We start from the raw sequence: 18,122 nt of genomic DNA on the forward strand, positions 1-18,122 counted from the left end.
TAAATAATTGTCATTGAGCTTCATCTAGATAATTATTGGCTTTTAATGTTTTGGCTTCCAAGCAGTAGATCAATCTTGAGCAGAAGAGTAAGCATGCAACCAAACTCTACCACTAAATGTGTTAGAAAACTATTTAAATGGAATTTTGGAAGACAAGCTGTTAGGACAGCTACTGGTATACAAGGCCTGTTCTAAAAGCATTGGGATGTGTGTTTTATCTGTGTTGATAAGAATTACAGTAAAATAAAACTAAACAGATTTGAAATTTGAGCTTTACCTGACTTTACTTACAAAGTGTGTTAAATCTGTGTTGAATTTTTCCTGAAGATTGAAGTGTTCTTTCCACTCGCTTCAAAGACATAGACAAAGTTTCAATAAAACTAACCCAAAAAATGGTGCACAAAAAAATCTGTTTACAGTATAACATGTTCTTGTAATAGCAAATAGATAGGTGAGACAAAAAGACCACTAAATGTGAGAATTAAAGAACATAAAGAAAATACAAAAAATGACTAGTGGAAAAGTCTAAAATTGCTCAACATTGCTGGTCTGAAAATTATCACAAGATATGGGATGAAGCCAAGCAACATAGTACACCACGAGGAGAACTTTTTAATGCAAACTTATTAAGGCTTCATACATAAAATTAGTAGACTAACCGTTAAGTTTACAGCATTAAGTTGCTTCATACAAAGTAAGTTTTAATATTTTAGTCCTGCAATGTCATTTTCACCTCAAGCCTATGTTTGGGTAAAAAAAGGGCTTTTACCATGTTTTTACAGGCATTACTAATAAAAATGTAATTGGTAAAGCATGGGTTTCATGTGTGGTTCTACAAACTGCTGAAAACAACCAATCAGGGGGAATTTACCACCCTTGTCCAGATTACCAAAGATAGTGTAGAACTCCCTTGTTATTGAGGGACAGTCAAAGAGCATGTGTTCAGCAGTGACTTTCTGCTCATCACACATTCTACAGAGCGGATCCTCCTGGAGAATACTGACTCTGTGAAGATGCTTCCTCAAATGGCCATGTCCTTTAATCAGACCCATAAGCTGAGAAGACAACCGACCTACTTAAAGAGAGAAGGTCGGACACCACTCTTGGGGAAGACGATTGTAACAAAGCCATTGTAGGACCATTCTGCTCATTCTCAGACCCAGATGTAGCCTTCAACTTCTTTTGTTCAGTATGAACACACTTCAAGACAACCTTAAAGGATTCACAACTATAAATACCACAGAATGGTTGAGCTCCTTCGTTTCCAAAGATCCCCTCATGACCAGGAACCCAACAAACTGTCACATTGTTAATTCTTCCAAGGGAAGGAATTACTTGATAGCAATCCCAGATAAGTTTGGAGTTGAACACACAAGAGCCAACTGTTAGCTGGGTATCTGTGAAAATGCTAATCGTTTAACTCCTATACCGCAGACAAAGATTAACACAAGCACATTCCATTAGGGCTGTGACTTCTGCTTAAAAGAATGAGATAAGGACCCAAAGGGATCACTAGCCCACTACATGGTCTTACTCCCACTATTCCAGTGCATTTGCAACTTTTTTTTTTAAAGCCATCTATAAACCATTCAAGCTCCACTGGTGGAACAGGTTCACACTCCGACCAATCCTCCCTAGAAAGTATAACAATCTGAAGGGTTTGTTGAAGGAAAATTGTTGTAGCATCTGATCAGAGATCATGTGCAGAGTATTCCTCTGAATCAGGATATTAATTTGGCAGTGTTTTCTGCTGCAAGAACCTATGTTTACCTGTTTAGAAAATGTTTACTAAATATAATCAGACAATTATTATAAATAGAATAATAGCAGTAGTGAAACAACACTACAGAAAACTGTCAGCAGACTGGATATAAATTACAGTGGAGAGAGAGGTAAGTGAACGGACAACCTATTGGCCATCTCATGTGGCCCATGGCTAAATCCGGCTCTGCATATGTTTAAAAGTAGTTAAATGTGACTGAATTTTTGGTGGATTCTCAGTAACTATCAGTTAATGTCAAAACCAGATTTCTTTCTTTGTGTATGCTGTACACACAATACCTTTCGAATGAGTTAGCTCAGAGGGTTGAAATTCGGGTTGAAACTCTACCTCTATATCAAAATTTAAAGTATTAAATATCGATTTATTGGCAGTCCCTCTCTAGGCCACAATGTTGTGCGCTGTAGGGCAAACATTCCACGTTGACCCGAATTCTATGTGCCTTTAACCTCGTTATAACCCTCCAGAACACAGTCACAACTTGACTGTTTTTGGATGGATACCGAATCTTACACCTGCATAGATTTATTGTCATAAGCACCACTGATATTTTTGCTGTGAACTTTATTTGTTCCCTAAAGTGAAACTTCAACTAACAAGACGTTGCAAGGGACAAGATTTAATTAAGCTACCTTTTGAGATTCAATACAGAAATCATTGTGATATCTTCTCTACACTAATGACGTATATTATTGGTACAAAAGCATGCAGGAATGCTACTGATAAATTATTTAAGTTTGGTAATGGGAGTAGGCACATGTAAAACAGACAGTTGCATGAGTTTAATTTAATTTAATGAATGAGTATCACTTTTGAATCATGAAGGATGGGTCTGATTATTTAAAGGACGTAGGAGGCGTGGGGAGCCACAGCCACGGCGTGAGCGGCGTAGGCGACGTGGGCAGGAGCGGCTACGGCTACGGGAGCGTGAGCAGCGTAGACGGCGGGGGCAGGAGCGATGACGGGGCCAGGTACCACAGCGGGGGCAGTGTAGGTGACGGCCTTGTAGGGCACTGGGACCTGACGGTAGACAGGCTCAGGCTCGGTGAAGACGTAGGGTTGCTTGACGACGGTGACCTGGGGAGCAGCGACCTGCACCTTGGGCAGCAGTACAGGGGCCACAGGGCTGGCCAGGGCGACGGCGCACAGCACAGACAGAACAATCTGCAATAATACACAGCAATTCTGAACATTCCTTATGAACAGTTTGGAAGTTTATCGATTCCAATAGGTGATTTTAATTTTTCACTAGTACAAATATCAGCCTATTCCTAAGTTAAATAAGCTTAACAAGGCTGAGAATTAGGATATTTGCTATCCAGAACGTGGATACATTATGGTCGTCTTCCTTATGTGTTTATACCATCACCTTTTCACTAGTACAAATATCAGCCTATTCCTAAGTTAAATAAGCTTAACAAGGCTGAGAATTAGGATATTTGCTATCCAGAACGTGGATACATTATGGTCGTCTTCCTTCATGTGTTTATACCATCACCTTTTCACTAGTACAAATATCAGCCTATTCCTAAGTTAAATAAGCTTAACAAGGCTGAGAATTAGGATATTTGCTATCCAGAACGTGGATACATTATGGTCGTCTTCCTTATGTGTTTATACCATCACCTTTTCACTAGTACAAATATCAGCCTATTCCTAAGTTAAATAAGCTTAACAAGGCTGAGAATTAGGATATTTGCTATCCAGAACGTGGATACATTATGGTCGTCTTCCTTATGTGTTTATACCATCACCTTTTCACTAGTACAAATATCAGCCTATTCCTAAGTTAAATAAGCTTAACAAGGCTGAGAATTAGGATATTTGCTATCCAGAACGTGGATACATTATGGTCGTCTTCCTTACGTGTTTATACCATCACCTTTTCACTAGTACAAATATCAGCCTATTCCTAAGTTAAATAAGCTTAACAAGTCTGAGAATTAGGATATTTGCTATCCAGAACGTGGATACATTATGGTCGTCTTCCTTACGTGTTTATACCATCACCTTTTCACTAGTACAAATATCAGCCTATTCCTAAGTTAAATAAGCTTAACAAGGCTGAGAATTAGGATATTTGCTATCCAGAACGTGGATACATTATGGTCGTCTTCCTTACGTGTTTATACCATCACCTTTTCACTAGTACAAATATCAGCCTATTCCTAAGTTAAATAAGCTTAACAAGGCTGAGAATTAGGATATTTGCTATCCAGAACGTGGATACATTATGGTCGTCTTCCTTATGTGTTTATACCATCACCTTTTCACTAGTACAAATATCAGCCTATTCCTAAGTTAAATAAGCTTAACAAGGCTGAGAATTAGGATATTTGCTATCCAGAACGTGGATACATTATGGTCGTCTTCCTTATGTGTTTATACCATCACCTTTTCTTCTCCAACTCCTCTGCAATAATTGTATGAAAGAATCCCCCTTTCATATTCCTTTATATATAGGAATATGAAAGGGGGTTTTCCTTCATATAGTCCTTTGTATATTCCTGTGTCAAATAAATTTTGTTAACTACTTGCTTTTTTGTATTGCCGGTAAATGATGGGGAATTTAGTAAACTATACGCATTATTATTATTATTAATGCGTGTTTTTAATTAACAGTTAATTATTAACTCATACACTATGATCATTTATCCCAGGAGTTTTGAGAAGGGCATAGCTAGATTAGGTAATTGCGCAAATATCAATTATGTCTAAAGTGTGTTTTATCGTACCTTATCCTCCTTGCAGGCAGTACAAATTTGGAATTGTATGTGCTTCGATTATTCTGAATAATGGAATCACATTCATAATATAATTTTCTGACATATGTTTTCGTTAAAATATATAAAATGAAAATGTTCAAACAGCAAAACACTTGAGTTACATCTTTTAGTTTATTTCACTTTAAGTAATATAATGCTTTATTTTGCATTATGAAACATCGTAAAATTGATTTAATAAAGAATGGAATACAAATTAACATCACAATGAAGGCATTGCTTATATATTCTTTTAGTTATTTAAAGTATTATTGTACTCGTTTACTTTTTTATTTTTATTTTAAATTTAATTAATTTACATTGTACATTATTTCGAAACCTATTGTAGTGTAAAGTAATAATAATGTATTGTTAGGATGCACTCGTAGATAACAATGTTGTTGAATGATGCATATTGTAGTTTTTGAATCGCATTGAATACGAAGATTTGTGCATTTGATAATCCATAAGATCATAACTAGTTATACTTTTATTCTATTTCTGTACTATTATGTTTTTTTTAGTATTTGGGTTTCACAGACCAATAACCAACCAAATAACAACAATTTATAGTTCAAATTCATTTTGATTGAAAAAAGAAGAAAACAATAACTAATACTTAATAAATGTTTTGTTGAACCTTCCTTTTTGTTGATCCAAACCAAACCACTCACACTTGTCTACAGGTTTGTATACGTTCTAGTATTTGATCAAGCATTCTTAAGCATCTGTGATCAGACCATATAGAATTTTATCTGTCACATGAAAGACTCAATTTCTAGGAATGTTTTCTACCGTTTTGAACCACTACCGCATTCCGCACAGATGGCAGGATATTTTACTAGATAAAATACTGTAGGACAAATCATATTTAGCCTATGGAGTTTGTATTGCAAGCAAAATATGAAGTTGATTGTTACCATAATAATTAAAGTTTCGTGTTAAATTTATAACGAAGTAAAAACTATCCTATATAAAGCACTACACTCTGAAAGCATTAAGTCCTTGAATGGAAAGTCTACCGAAACGATGACAGAAAATACTGTCTACAAATGGTTGCATGTAGGCGATAACGTGGTTGAGTCAAGGAGAGTGCAGAGGACGGTATACGGACGTCCTACATTCCGCTTGGCTACGAGTAAAACAGTACGCACTAAGAATAGAAGATTGAACGTTGAACCCTCATGAAGCGGTTGAACTAACTACTAACTAATTTCTTACTACTACAATCAGAATAAATTGTGTTTTAACACAATTTAAATTTTGAATTACACCAATTCTTAATAATAATAAATATTTAATGAAATGAAATTCTTCCCCCGTGTTTAAGTACAATCTATATATGTAAATCATCAAATAGACATGTGAATAACTACTCTAGCAATAAATACTACTTATATATAGCACACTAAAATTATGAAATTATTTTTTTATTTATTGTACTGTTTAGAAAATACCTTTAAAACACAAAACTCCTTTACAGTAATGGATAAATCAGAGATTGCTTTTGAATTTTGCCTACCGTTGTAAAAATAAAACAACCAAACTTTACTGCCCGGATATCAGTAATGGATTTTGGTACATAATACTCAACTTCCAAGAAAAGCGAGATATCTAACTAGAACCCTTCCCTCGCCCATCAAAAGAATAATTTAATAAACATTTTATTAAATTATCAGTGTTTAATATGTTCTTGAGTTTATCAAATTATGTATGTCGTCGTAGAAATTCCTCAATTATTTAACTATTATTTATGCCTGGAGCAGTTATAATTACATTTAGCATTGCTTTGATAATAATGTTAAATAACATTGTTTGGTGTCAAGGTGCGCTACCATGTATTAGCCTAAATGAAACCCATTGCTATTTGGGCCGATTTTTGTAAAGTTGTAAAATGACTTTGAACTGGTAGTTATTAGTCCCATCCTTATAATAAGTAGTAGCTCCATATCTTCAACGAAATTTGTAAAAACATAATTTGTTATTTACTATACTTAGCTAAAAGACAAACAAAGAATTATTAAGTGCTTCGTATGGGGTTTTAAAACTGTTTAAACATTGTTCGCTCAACATCAAACTCATTTTGGGAATAGAGAGCACACGGTTTTCTGTACCCATCAAACATTCGGTTGGTCAATATCTCAAGTTTGATTTACAATGTTACTGTACGTAATTTGAATTAATTGCGTACCTTTAAGAAAAATAGTCATCAGTGCCGTTACTGGAAATTTTTTCATATTATATACGTTATATTAAGTTGACATCGTAATATTTAAATTTCTCAAGAATATATCAATCTTTACTCACCAGGACCTTCATGATTTCTGAGAAACTCTCCGAACACTTCACTGAGGACTGTTGGAAGCTATCTGCAGGCTTCCAGCCAAAAGACTCCTTTATACGTCCGTCTGTCTGTCTGTCCGTGTATCGGGAGCAGGACCTGGACCACGCCCGGCGGCTCCTGTGTCAGTGACGTCACAGTCGACAGTGACCTTCCTCACCAAGGTCCGCGGGTAGATCACCTTGCGTCCTGCTTGGTCACCGGTATCGGTAACTGCCCCCAGATTGTAAGAATTCTAGGATGTTTAATTTTAGCGAATCTCCAAGGGTGCAAAATATGATATATTGCTAACGTCCTATTTCACTTTTACCAGTTGTTTCAAAACTGATCAAATTGTCATTGGAACCTGGCTGCAGAATTGCACATAATACACACATTTATGACGATATAGTTAATTGATTTATACATGGCTTGAGTTTCCCTATTGAATGGTATTCACTCTGGAAAATCAGCATCAATCACAGTTGCTTAGATTTTGGTGAAAAGGTCGAACTGAATCTAAAAGTGTTACAACAGTACATGGACCAGTTGAAATGAAATGAAAAATGTCTTTATTAGAGGCGAAGTTAGGACTATAAAGTCCTCTCTACCACTTAACCTCGTAAAAAATTAAACTAACATACATATACATGTATAACTAAAAATAAATCTATTTATTTACCTTATACATTAAAAGAATCTTAGCTTTAAAATAATAAAAAAACAACATCTATAATTAATGTAACTTTATAAATATTTACAAAACTATAATAAGACATACACGCATGCATTCATTCAACTTGCATTCAGTTGCGGATACACGAGTAAAGTCTAATTAGAGGGCCAAAGAAAAAATTGTCCATGCAAGCAAACACAGTGGAGGTATATTATTCTTCAATTTCTGTAATGAATAATAAAGGGTAAAAGAATCTCCTTTAAAGGGTTTTTAAATTTTTAATACGTAAACATCGAATTTGCGTCCATAGGCATTTTTCTCTGAGGAATATTTCTCTGAGGAATACAGTGTCGTCTCCATTACATTCACCGAAAATACTGGTGTTATGCAGTGGGAAGATTATGAGGCGTTATTGAAATACATGGCCAATGCAATACAGGGAGTAAATGCTCTGTTAGTTAGAAAATTTACCCAGAATAAAACGAAATTTAATACGAAATGAACCTACAGTTGCACGATTTCCAGGAAATAATAGGACCTATAGAAAATTCAGAAATGGAACAGAAAATAAGCTTGTGTTTTACATTTCAAAAGACAAAAATGCACCACTCATGAAGAAGAGTAATAAAAGAGTTTCCACGTATAAAGTATAGCATTCCTTTAAATTTCTTGTTTATTAAGCCATTGCAAACACTTTCACCACAAATAATAAATGTAGCCTATTTTTTATTACATATTTAATTGTAAGAATTTTAAAAAGAATAAGTCCAGCTGAACTAATATACAACCAAAATTAAATTCGATGATCATAATGCTTAACTAAACATTTTTATGTAAATTCTGTTTATTGACTTTTTAACGGACTATTAATGACAAAATGTTAAAACCATTACAACTCTGGAGTAATAGCAGACACAAACAAAGAGACCAAAATCTGGCTAGTGGTCAAAGTTTGTACTAAATAAGTGCTTACATGTACGAGTTCTATCGTATTCGTATATACATGATGCCTTACTTCCTCCTCAAATTTAGCTGTCCCAAGGGTATAAAATGAAGGTGATTTTACTTTCCAGATCAAATGTTTTTTGAATAGTTAAAATTTGATCACTTTAAATAATGAGAACCAGAAATAAAAGTTTTCTTTAAGAACATACAATGCGTATAGTCTCGTCTCTAACTTATTTCATACAAAATATGTATCTCATATAATATTTTAAGTTTAATTCAAATATTTTGCTAATGACTACCAATAAGGATTGGTTTCCTAAGTTTATTGAACATCAAGCTCAATCACGCCAAATTATTCCATTTGATAGGTATTTCCAAATAAATATGTAGACTATTAATGATGATGGTTCAATAATCATTACAACTACCTTCTTTAATTTGTACCATAACAGAGTTCTTATTTTACTGAGATTTTACGCTTTATACCAGGGAAAGATGTACCTTTCCAGGTACTGCAATCGTGTGTGTCATTATGGGCGTTTAGCGACCGCATTATTTTAATATATTTGCCACAAGACACACGATGGCCTTCAAGGCAAGATTAAATGTCATGTTTACAATAACAAATCGAATGAAAACCCTCATATTTGATTTTATTATCTCTAACACAAGACACACGATGGCCATAAAGTCCAGATAAATGTCATGTTTACAATCAAAACCCCAATAAAAACCCTCATATCTGTTTTTAATATCTACCACAAGACACACGATGGCCATAAAGTCCAGATAAATGTCATGTTTACAATCAAAAACCCAATAAAAACCCTCATATCTGTTTTTAATATCTACCACAAGACACACGATGGCCTTCAACTCAAGATTAAATGTCATGTTTACAATAACAATTCTAATAAAATCCCATATTTGATTTTAAGCTAGTACGAAACATATCATTGCAAGCCTGGACGTTTAGTTTAATTATTTATTAATAGTCTAAAGAGATCTCAATATGAAACAATACGTCTATACTAGTTTGAAGTTTAAACAATATATCTCTGGCATAAGTGCATTAAACAACAGTTTATTTGCCACAACCCAGACTTGCAATGATGCGTTTCTTACTACAATAACAGTTAAATTGCATGCTTAAAACACATTAAAAGTACCAAGCAGGGAGGCGTGGTGCATTTACAAATCAAAAAGAGATTCTACAACAGCTGACGAATTCTCATAACTACTGTTTGTTCTCATGTTATAATACAACCTCTTATGACATTTTTTACCTCCGAGTGGCTCTAATTAAAGTTATTTTGCATAAATATGGTCTACTAGACGTATTTAGATGTGGTAACGCCCAATTTTCAAGGTCATCCGGACCCGTGTACGGAAACGCTCAAGATATCTCGTTCTGTCCAATTCTATACTTAGCTAAGCAAATATAAACCATACTTATATACAGTGAGTTTATTGTTGTTTTAATAAAACGTGACGTATTATTTGCTCTGCTAAGTACAGTAATGAAACACGGTAGTGCTTGAAGTTTCATGCTTAGTGTCTTTCTTGATACGAGCATTACTCGGCTTTATAAGAGCGCCGCGAGCAAGAGTGGTGCCTGACAGACTTTGCCGAAGATTCGTGCAAAATTTCAAATATATTAGCTCATTTAGTTTTAGAGATATTCCGTACACACAGAAGTTTTAAAGAATTACATAAGTACATAAAGAAATTTTCCCACCCCTGAATGATCCCACCGACATTCAGCCAAATTCCATGGAGGAAAATATAAAATCATCGATCTCGATTTTGTCCATGTAAAATTAAGTGTTAACACAACATTTCAATTCTAAAGTTTAATTGATGCTCGAGGTATCCTGTGGACAGTCAGCATTTGCCGACGCTCAACCAAAAGTTTTGAAAATTAGGTCCTAAAATCGTTATTTAATATTTATAGATATTTCTGAACTAATAAAAGGTGGGCAAAGATGAGGTCAGAGTGTATAAAGTTTACATTTTAAACACTCTATCATCAGGAAGCTATTATAACTGCATACAATCTTCTGCATCATATACAGTTTATATGGACTCTATTTAGCTAAAACAAAATGTAATCATACATTAACAAAATAGTTAAGTTTAAACCATAGATTAAAACCACACTAAATATTTATATCTACTCTTGGATCAAAAAGCAAAGATATCCGAGTTTGAAAGTTGTCGACAAACTAACTAATAGAGATACAATAACTGCAATTATTAAAATTTAGCTGGTTTATTTCTGAGTTTTTACATATGAACCTGTTTACCAACAAATTCCTGTTTAATATCGATAACAACGGAAAATATCGGTTTTTGCCGCTTTCCAATCAAACTGCAACTTTGTAAACTCATATCTCGGAAACTTTTAATCCGATTAAGACCGGATGTTTATATAAGATAGACACAAGTGTACTATAACTGAGTATGTAATTTTATAATAGTATGAAGATACATTTGTTATTAAATTACCATTTTAAATATTATTCATGACCTGTGGTCCAGAACATTCTGCACTGGTTACGTTATGGAGTTCTTAGTTATAACTTGAGCATGTAATTTTGTAATCCACTATTTAAAACGTTTAATTTAGAACACAGATTAAATTGAACAGGTTTTATTAATTTACCGTAACCGGCAACTGCTCGTTTTAATGCGTAAATCGCCAGACTGCCCAGGGCGGTGTTGCCACGTAGTGACAAACAACACAGTACAGAACTGCTCAGAGCTCGGCAACTCACTTACTACTGTAACACTTTGTACCGGGTACTCGTCTGTCGCGACAATACTAGTTACCGCAAATCGAAATCACCAGGAACAGGTGTACCTTTACGATATAGATACTCTACACGTTTACTGCCGTTCCTCTGAGTTTCTAACAAAATTGAATTATTATATGTGCATAGCTGTGTATTTCGTAAAGGAAATAGCTATAAAGTTTCTATTTACAGTGGAGTCCCGCTAATCCGAACACGTGTAATCCGAACGTCGGTTAATCCGAACAGGTCCAGGAGGAATTATTTATAACGATAATGAACAGTTATAGGAACTAATTACATAAAAAATGAAAATGGCTGCATCATTTCGTACATAAACAAAGAAAACTTTAATGAAATAGACATACAGTATTTTATTAAGACAAATTGTGTACGGTACAGTACATAAATAATGAAGTTAAATACAGTACCAAATTGAAACTTATAGGTTAAGTATGAGGTAAATTACTGTATTAAGAAGTGAAATCAAACAAAAATTGGACGTACAGTACTGATATTATTATTGAGTACAATATTAATTGTTCAAAGACATAAATTCAGTTATTGTCTTCTGTCGCATTAAAGAGAGTCTATTGGATGACGCATAGTTTCGTACAACTATTGAACGCGTGGACCCGTACAATATCCAGTACGCTCACATTGCTTAGCAATAGAACTCTCACACTAAATACGGTAAATGTGCTTAGTATTCGCAAACACGTTTATTTGTCAAGAAATACAATGCAACAGCCAGAAAACATGTTTTAATAAACAATGTTGATAATTCTATAACAAAATAGACCCATTTTCAAGTTTAAAACCGTATTTTTCTGTAATTCTGGCTAATCCGAACAATCACATAATCCGAATAGGGCTCGGTCCCAATTAGGTCGGATTAACGGGACTCTACTGTATTTGATTATGATTGGTTTTAAAGTTCAAACATAAATATTACTATTTCTAGTAAAAAGACTATCGATTATTTTGAAAAAAGTGTTCTTGGAGGGTCAGGTCCCGTTCGTCCCCCTTCGACCCGTTGGTGCGCTCCTGCCCTTGAGTAATAAATATGCTTCGCTAACGCTCAGCAAACAAGAACTAGATTAATTAAATATGTTTTGCATTGGATGGATTGAACAATTCCGATTTTTACCGAAAGTCATACAAATTCGCATTTAATATTGATATCAAAGGACCAGTTTGTAGATGTATCTTGCTGTAAATGATATGGCTAATATAATTAGAAATTTAGTTTGTACAAAATATCATTTGACGGAACTTGTCTTTTGTACAAGGTAAGGGGAGATAAAAAAACCCTGACCTTTTAGTGACTTTCTTATATTTAATACAGTAGCCTACATGCGTTTTAAAAGCACTGTCCTCATATTTTACTCGAAGCAAATTAATTAGTTTTATAAGGCTTTGGAGTACTTAAAATTCCACAAATATCCAAAGCTATACTCTTAAATCAGTTATTAACTTCCATTTAGCTATTAAAATACTGAAGTAATGGTTTCACTTAAGAGATATTGGCACACCTGATCAACACATTCTTCCTTTTTTTATATATTGTTTAAATGTTTTAGCACAAGTATAATAATGCATATTACAACTTGAATTGTGTAATAAGATATGTAAATGGATGATGAGTACGAGCAGTATAGTTTAATTTACAGCCTCCTATCTTTAATGTATTAAAATTACAACATTAATCTATCTAGGTAATCTATTAGGAGACTTACACATCAGTGACCACGAGTTTGATAATTGGATAGTGCATTAGTGCGAGCATGTGTAAAATACCTCAATGGCTTCAACACTTATATCATGGTATAATGATCAAAGTAATCGCTAATAATAATGAAACTAGCGTAACCTTTTACAAAAGTAGTACACTTAACAAACAATAAAACTAGCCTTTATACAATAATTTTCCTTTTTTACGTTGCGAATGTCTATGGCCATCACAGGGTTCTGTTTGGATGATTCGAATAAAAGGGAGAGCGAATGTTTCTCAGATCCACATTGCGTCACATGCTAACCACTTCCCTGAATCTTTATTGTAATGATGGTTCTCTGTTTTCTGGGATATTGTATACCAACCAGCTATCCTCCACCACTCACCCTTTCTATAGTACTCTTCGATGCAGGTAAAAATTATTTTCTTGTGAGAAACACAATAGATCTACCATCTCAATAAACAAAAACATGTAGAGAATGTTCATATCTCCTTTAGTAACTTTAGCAAATTACAATTTATAATGTACCATTGGGCCAATCTATCTATATTCCAAATTTTAAATTATAATTTGCATGTAAGGCTAATATTGAATGTGTTATATTGATATTCTACAACTTGAAAATTAATTGGCTGATTGATCAGCATTCCACACCAGATTTGATCATAAGCTGAACTTAAGTAAATAATAAATAAACTTTACACATTTTAGTATAAAGTTATGTTGTTGTTGGAGACTAGGTTTGTTGGGAGAGCTGCAAACACATCAACTGTTAGCTCTTTTCCTTACAAAGTTTGATGGATACGTTGCTCACAGTCTAACTGTGTGCTACTTATTCTTCCAGTTTGGATGGATGAGCCAAATACAGTTCAACTAACTGTGTTCTCATGGTTCTACAATGTGGCTTAATGAATTGCACACATTTCAACTGTGTGCTCTTTGTTGTATCGGTTTGGGTGGATAAGCTACACACAAGTTCAACTGATACCAATTTGGGTGAATGAGCCAAATGTAGTTTAATTGTGTTCTCATTGTTGGATGAATGACTTGAACACATTTCAACTGTGTGCTCATTGTTCTATCGGTTTGGGTGGATAAGCTGCACACAAGTTCAACTGATACCAATTTAGGTGGATGAGCCAAATGTAGTTTAATTGTCTTCTCATTGTTGGATGAATTAGTTGAACACATTTCCACTATGCTCTTTGTTCAACCATATTGGGTTAATTGAACTTTGTGCTCTGATCTACCACTTCATGTCAGAGAAATAAATTCAGCATTCTTTGAACTTTTACTTAAGCTTGTGTAGAATTTCAATCACACAAAAAATATTTTTACATTACATTAGTAAATTGCTGATATTCAGTGACAAAAACCTTACTTTTACCCTTGCTAAACAAATATAATTAGCATTAGATTGAAAAGCTACTAAATTACAAACACTATATTAAACTAAACTGAATTTTAAGTTATTTTAATATTAAACTTTTATGAATTTTTGTAATAACAAATTTACTGTTTTAGGTACCTAAAAACCAGCTAGCAATAATATTTACAACTTTAATTTGAAAAAAGGTTATAATTCAATAAGATTTTGATTACCAGAACATTTCATTATTTTGGGACCTTTCAGTTAATGTATTTTAGAAACAAATATTGGCTTTAAATTATTGCAAAAAGACCAAAAACTATACTCTGGTTTCACCATGAACATTTTTTATGAAACTTTGATTTGTAACAACCGACTTGTTCTTGAAGAAGTCCACAATAATAGGAAATAAAATAATAATCACAGTGCGACAACAGACAAGTTCATAGTTTATTAAACAACCAAGCATGATAAAAATATATTAATCAGCATTAAGTACAAAATAAATTTATTGGTATTTTAAATATTGCAATAAACAGATGGCTAAAAGCTTCCAGTGTTACTTTACTCTTTGTCATTACTGCAACTTTTTGTTAATTTAACTTTTTAACTAGTTTAACTTCATGAGAATTTAAATAATTAAATTAACAATACTTATACAATTAATACCTAAGTTAAGCAATTAATTAATGCTTAAGTAAATATTTTTTGTGCTCAATATTATATACAGTACAATACCAATAAATTTGACTATACAATATTAATATATGATGTTATATAATTTGAAATGATCGTAAAAATGTTGGCATTTTATTTTTTGCTTTCTTATTAGTAATAGTTATCACATTTTCACATAATCTGTATCATTAAAAATCCCAATCTACCTACACCATAAAATGTTTTAGTAATCTAAATGCTTGTCAATTAATATCCCAAATTTCTGTCCAACGCATTGAATTTTATTATTCCTAGTACCTGAACCTACTAATGCATTGTCTGTTAAAATTCTTTCAGATTTATTTGCCTTTGCATGTTTAATGACTACAGTACCATTGTAGAGAAATGCCTGTCACAAATACAAAAAAAAAAAAAAAAAAAAAAAAAAAAAAAAAAAAAAACAAGACGGATTCACAAATTTAAAATTGGACTTTATCTAATTTGCATTAAGTAATGTTAAGGTAGTGTTGAAAATAGAGAGAGACAAACAATTAAATTGGAAAATATCTGGTCAATCTCACCAATGTTCAAAGAAAATGGCTTTATTTTCGCTTACTAGATATTGTAATCCAAACTTTCCTCAAAACTGGAGTTTTGGAGGTAGAATTAGGTTATCATTATAATATCATGGTTTCAATTGTTCTTTTACAAATTCAAAATAACAATATTTTAAAGAGAAACAGTGTTGTTTATTGATTTAAAAAAGATAAAACCCTTCTTTCACAAGTACAAAATTTGCACTTGAATACTAAATTTTATAAAATCTGACCCTTTTATTTTTCTTGTATGGTTTCTATCACAATTTAATTGTAATTTAACAGAAATTAAAAACTCAATTTAAAATTTTAAAACATTAATTTTGAGAGAGTTGCGGTTTAGTGAGATTTAAAAATCTCAATAATGGGCTATATTTTATTTCAAGAGAGAGGGAATAGGTTATGTTATAACTGTATTATTTTGAAATGTTTAAAGTGGTTTTCAAACTGTTAATATTTTAACAAATGTAGTTTTTGGTAAAAAAATTTAAAACAAGCTAACCTGCTATTAAACCAAAATTTAGTTTTTTCTATAATCTAACACGTTTTCTTGCATTGAATATTGGGGAAGGAATAAGTACTAATCAAGAATATTGAGAAAGTTTATTTCCATTTTAAATTGCTCTTTTGGAATAATTTCCCTACAACAATGTCTGAGCATACATGTAAATCAAGAAACGTAATTGTTTGTCATTAAATACCTATGGAAAACAATGGATTAATTTACAATTCACACATCTCATATTATTTCAATGTGATATGTAAAATCTAACTAATACTATTAATCTTTTTAAATTATAAATTAAAAGATTTGTCATGTATTTATCCTGAGTTGGAGGGGGACAACGATGGCAAAACCATAAAAATCGGTTCAGTGCAGCTCAGATGGTGAACGTGAAAATATCTTCTTGCCAGTCAAGTGAAACTGATTTTCATAATCAATAGTAAATTGTCAACTGAAATGCTTGTATACAAAAACGTGATCAGGGAATGGATGTGGTTAAAATTGCCATATTTCCTATTGGAACAGCTACCGTAAACCAACTATGATGGTCTTTATTTAGAAACATGGCTACTACCTTAGAAACATCATATAACATCACAATTAATATGTCCTAAAAAATTTAAAATATGTGGATTTTCTTACAGGTTTATGTTTTTTTCAAATGCAACTAATAAGAATTGTGATACAATTTTACAATATAAAAATCTATAACATTTACAAAGTTCTGTTATTGTCATAAAGACACCTTATCACGGCATTTAGTGAATAATAATGAATATATGCACAATATATATCTACGTTATAAGCTTTACAATAGATTAAAATAATATTTCAGTGACAAAATTATTACATTATTTAACAGAGTTTTTGACATTACAATACCTTATTACACTGTTCTTTTCTATTGTAGGCATGAGTCATAACTCTTCTAACCTATGTCATACTATTTGGATTTAAATATGATTAATGTACTAGTGATAAATTTTTATGCAGTTTTAAGATCCATCATCATATACATTTTGGATAAACAAATTTCTAAAATGAATCATACATTTGGCCTTTTTGGATACACTATTGTGAAATTGATTTTGCATCATCGTGAATGTTCATGTATATTTTTTCCTACACTTAAAAGTACAAGACATATGTTGTATTTTTAATGCATCTGTAGAATAGACTTGGATGAAGTGCCAGGAGCAGGATGCAAGCTTGCAGGGTGAGTGGGGGAACAACATTGGATTTACCAAAAGTGACAGAACAAGAGATGGAGTCGTTAGCAGAGAGTGGAAAAGTGTGAAAAAAGAGAATACTGGCTAAGAGAGCTGAAAGTGAGAGGGTATTAAGATTAAAGAGATTATTGGTAAGCAGACTATGATGGTGGAAATTGTTAACAGTGGTGATGTCCATATTCCCAGAGATGCATCTAGCCTCTTTCTTGCAGTAGTAAAAATTGTATTTGTCTTTAGTTGATAATTATAGTTTGTCATACTGAACTGTTATTGTCATTTAATGCATTTGTGACTTCTGCACATGATGACCTGAACACAAGAAGTATTCATGACATTCACTCAGAAAAACGTATCAACTATTTAAAGGTAGACATAACCTCAAATTGTAATGTCCTGTTTGGGATATTTTCACAATACATGGAAATAATGACTTACTTCTAGTTTACACATAGATTGTAAGAATACCCTTGAATGTTTTGAAAGTGTCTTGCAACAATGGATTCAAAATGTTATATACTGTAATTGTAGAAATATCAAAAGTAAACCTGGAGTAAGTAAGCACCAAATAAACTGTCTGGATCATCATTTAACCACAAGGACCAGGATGATTGGTACAGAACTCCCTATTTTTTTTTTTTTTTTTTGTTTCAAGTGCTTAATTGATAGTACACAGTAATTTTACTATAACAAATGCATGTTATGAAAGATAATACTGATCAAGTGTTCATTATCAATGACCTCAATGTGGGGTC

The 18,122-nt window shown here is 32.8% G+C and overlaps 1 protein-coding gene across 1 annotated transcript; it reads right to left on the reverse strand.

Moving 5' to 3' along the window:
* Nucleotides 1–2,557: 2,557 nt before the first annotated feature.
* Nucleotides 2,558–7,005, reverse strand: LOC124357115 (cyclin-dependent kinase inhibitor 1C-like). The gene is made up of 2 exons (XM_046808585.1): nucleotides 6,850–7,005; nucleotides 2,558–2,944 (listed from the first exon to the last, which is right to left on the reverse strand). The coding sequence occupies exons 1-2, from the start codon at nucleotides 6,859–6,861 to the stop codon at nucleotides 2,621–2,623; spliced, it is 336 nt and encodes a 111-aa protein (XP_046664541.1). The 5' UTR covers nucleotides 6,862–7,005; the 3' UTR covers nucleotides 2,558–2,620.
* Nucleotides 7,006–18,122: the final 11,117 nt, after the last annotated feature.

Source organism: Homalodisca vitripennis, chromosome 3 (genome assembly GCF_021130785.1).
Source record: "Homalodisca vitripennis isolate AUS2020 chromosome 3, UT_GWSS_2.1, whole genome shotgun sequence".
NCBI classification, from domain to species: Eukaryota; Metazoa; Arthropoda; class Insecta; order Hemiptera; family Cicadellidae; genus Homalodisca; species Homalodisca vitripennis.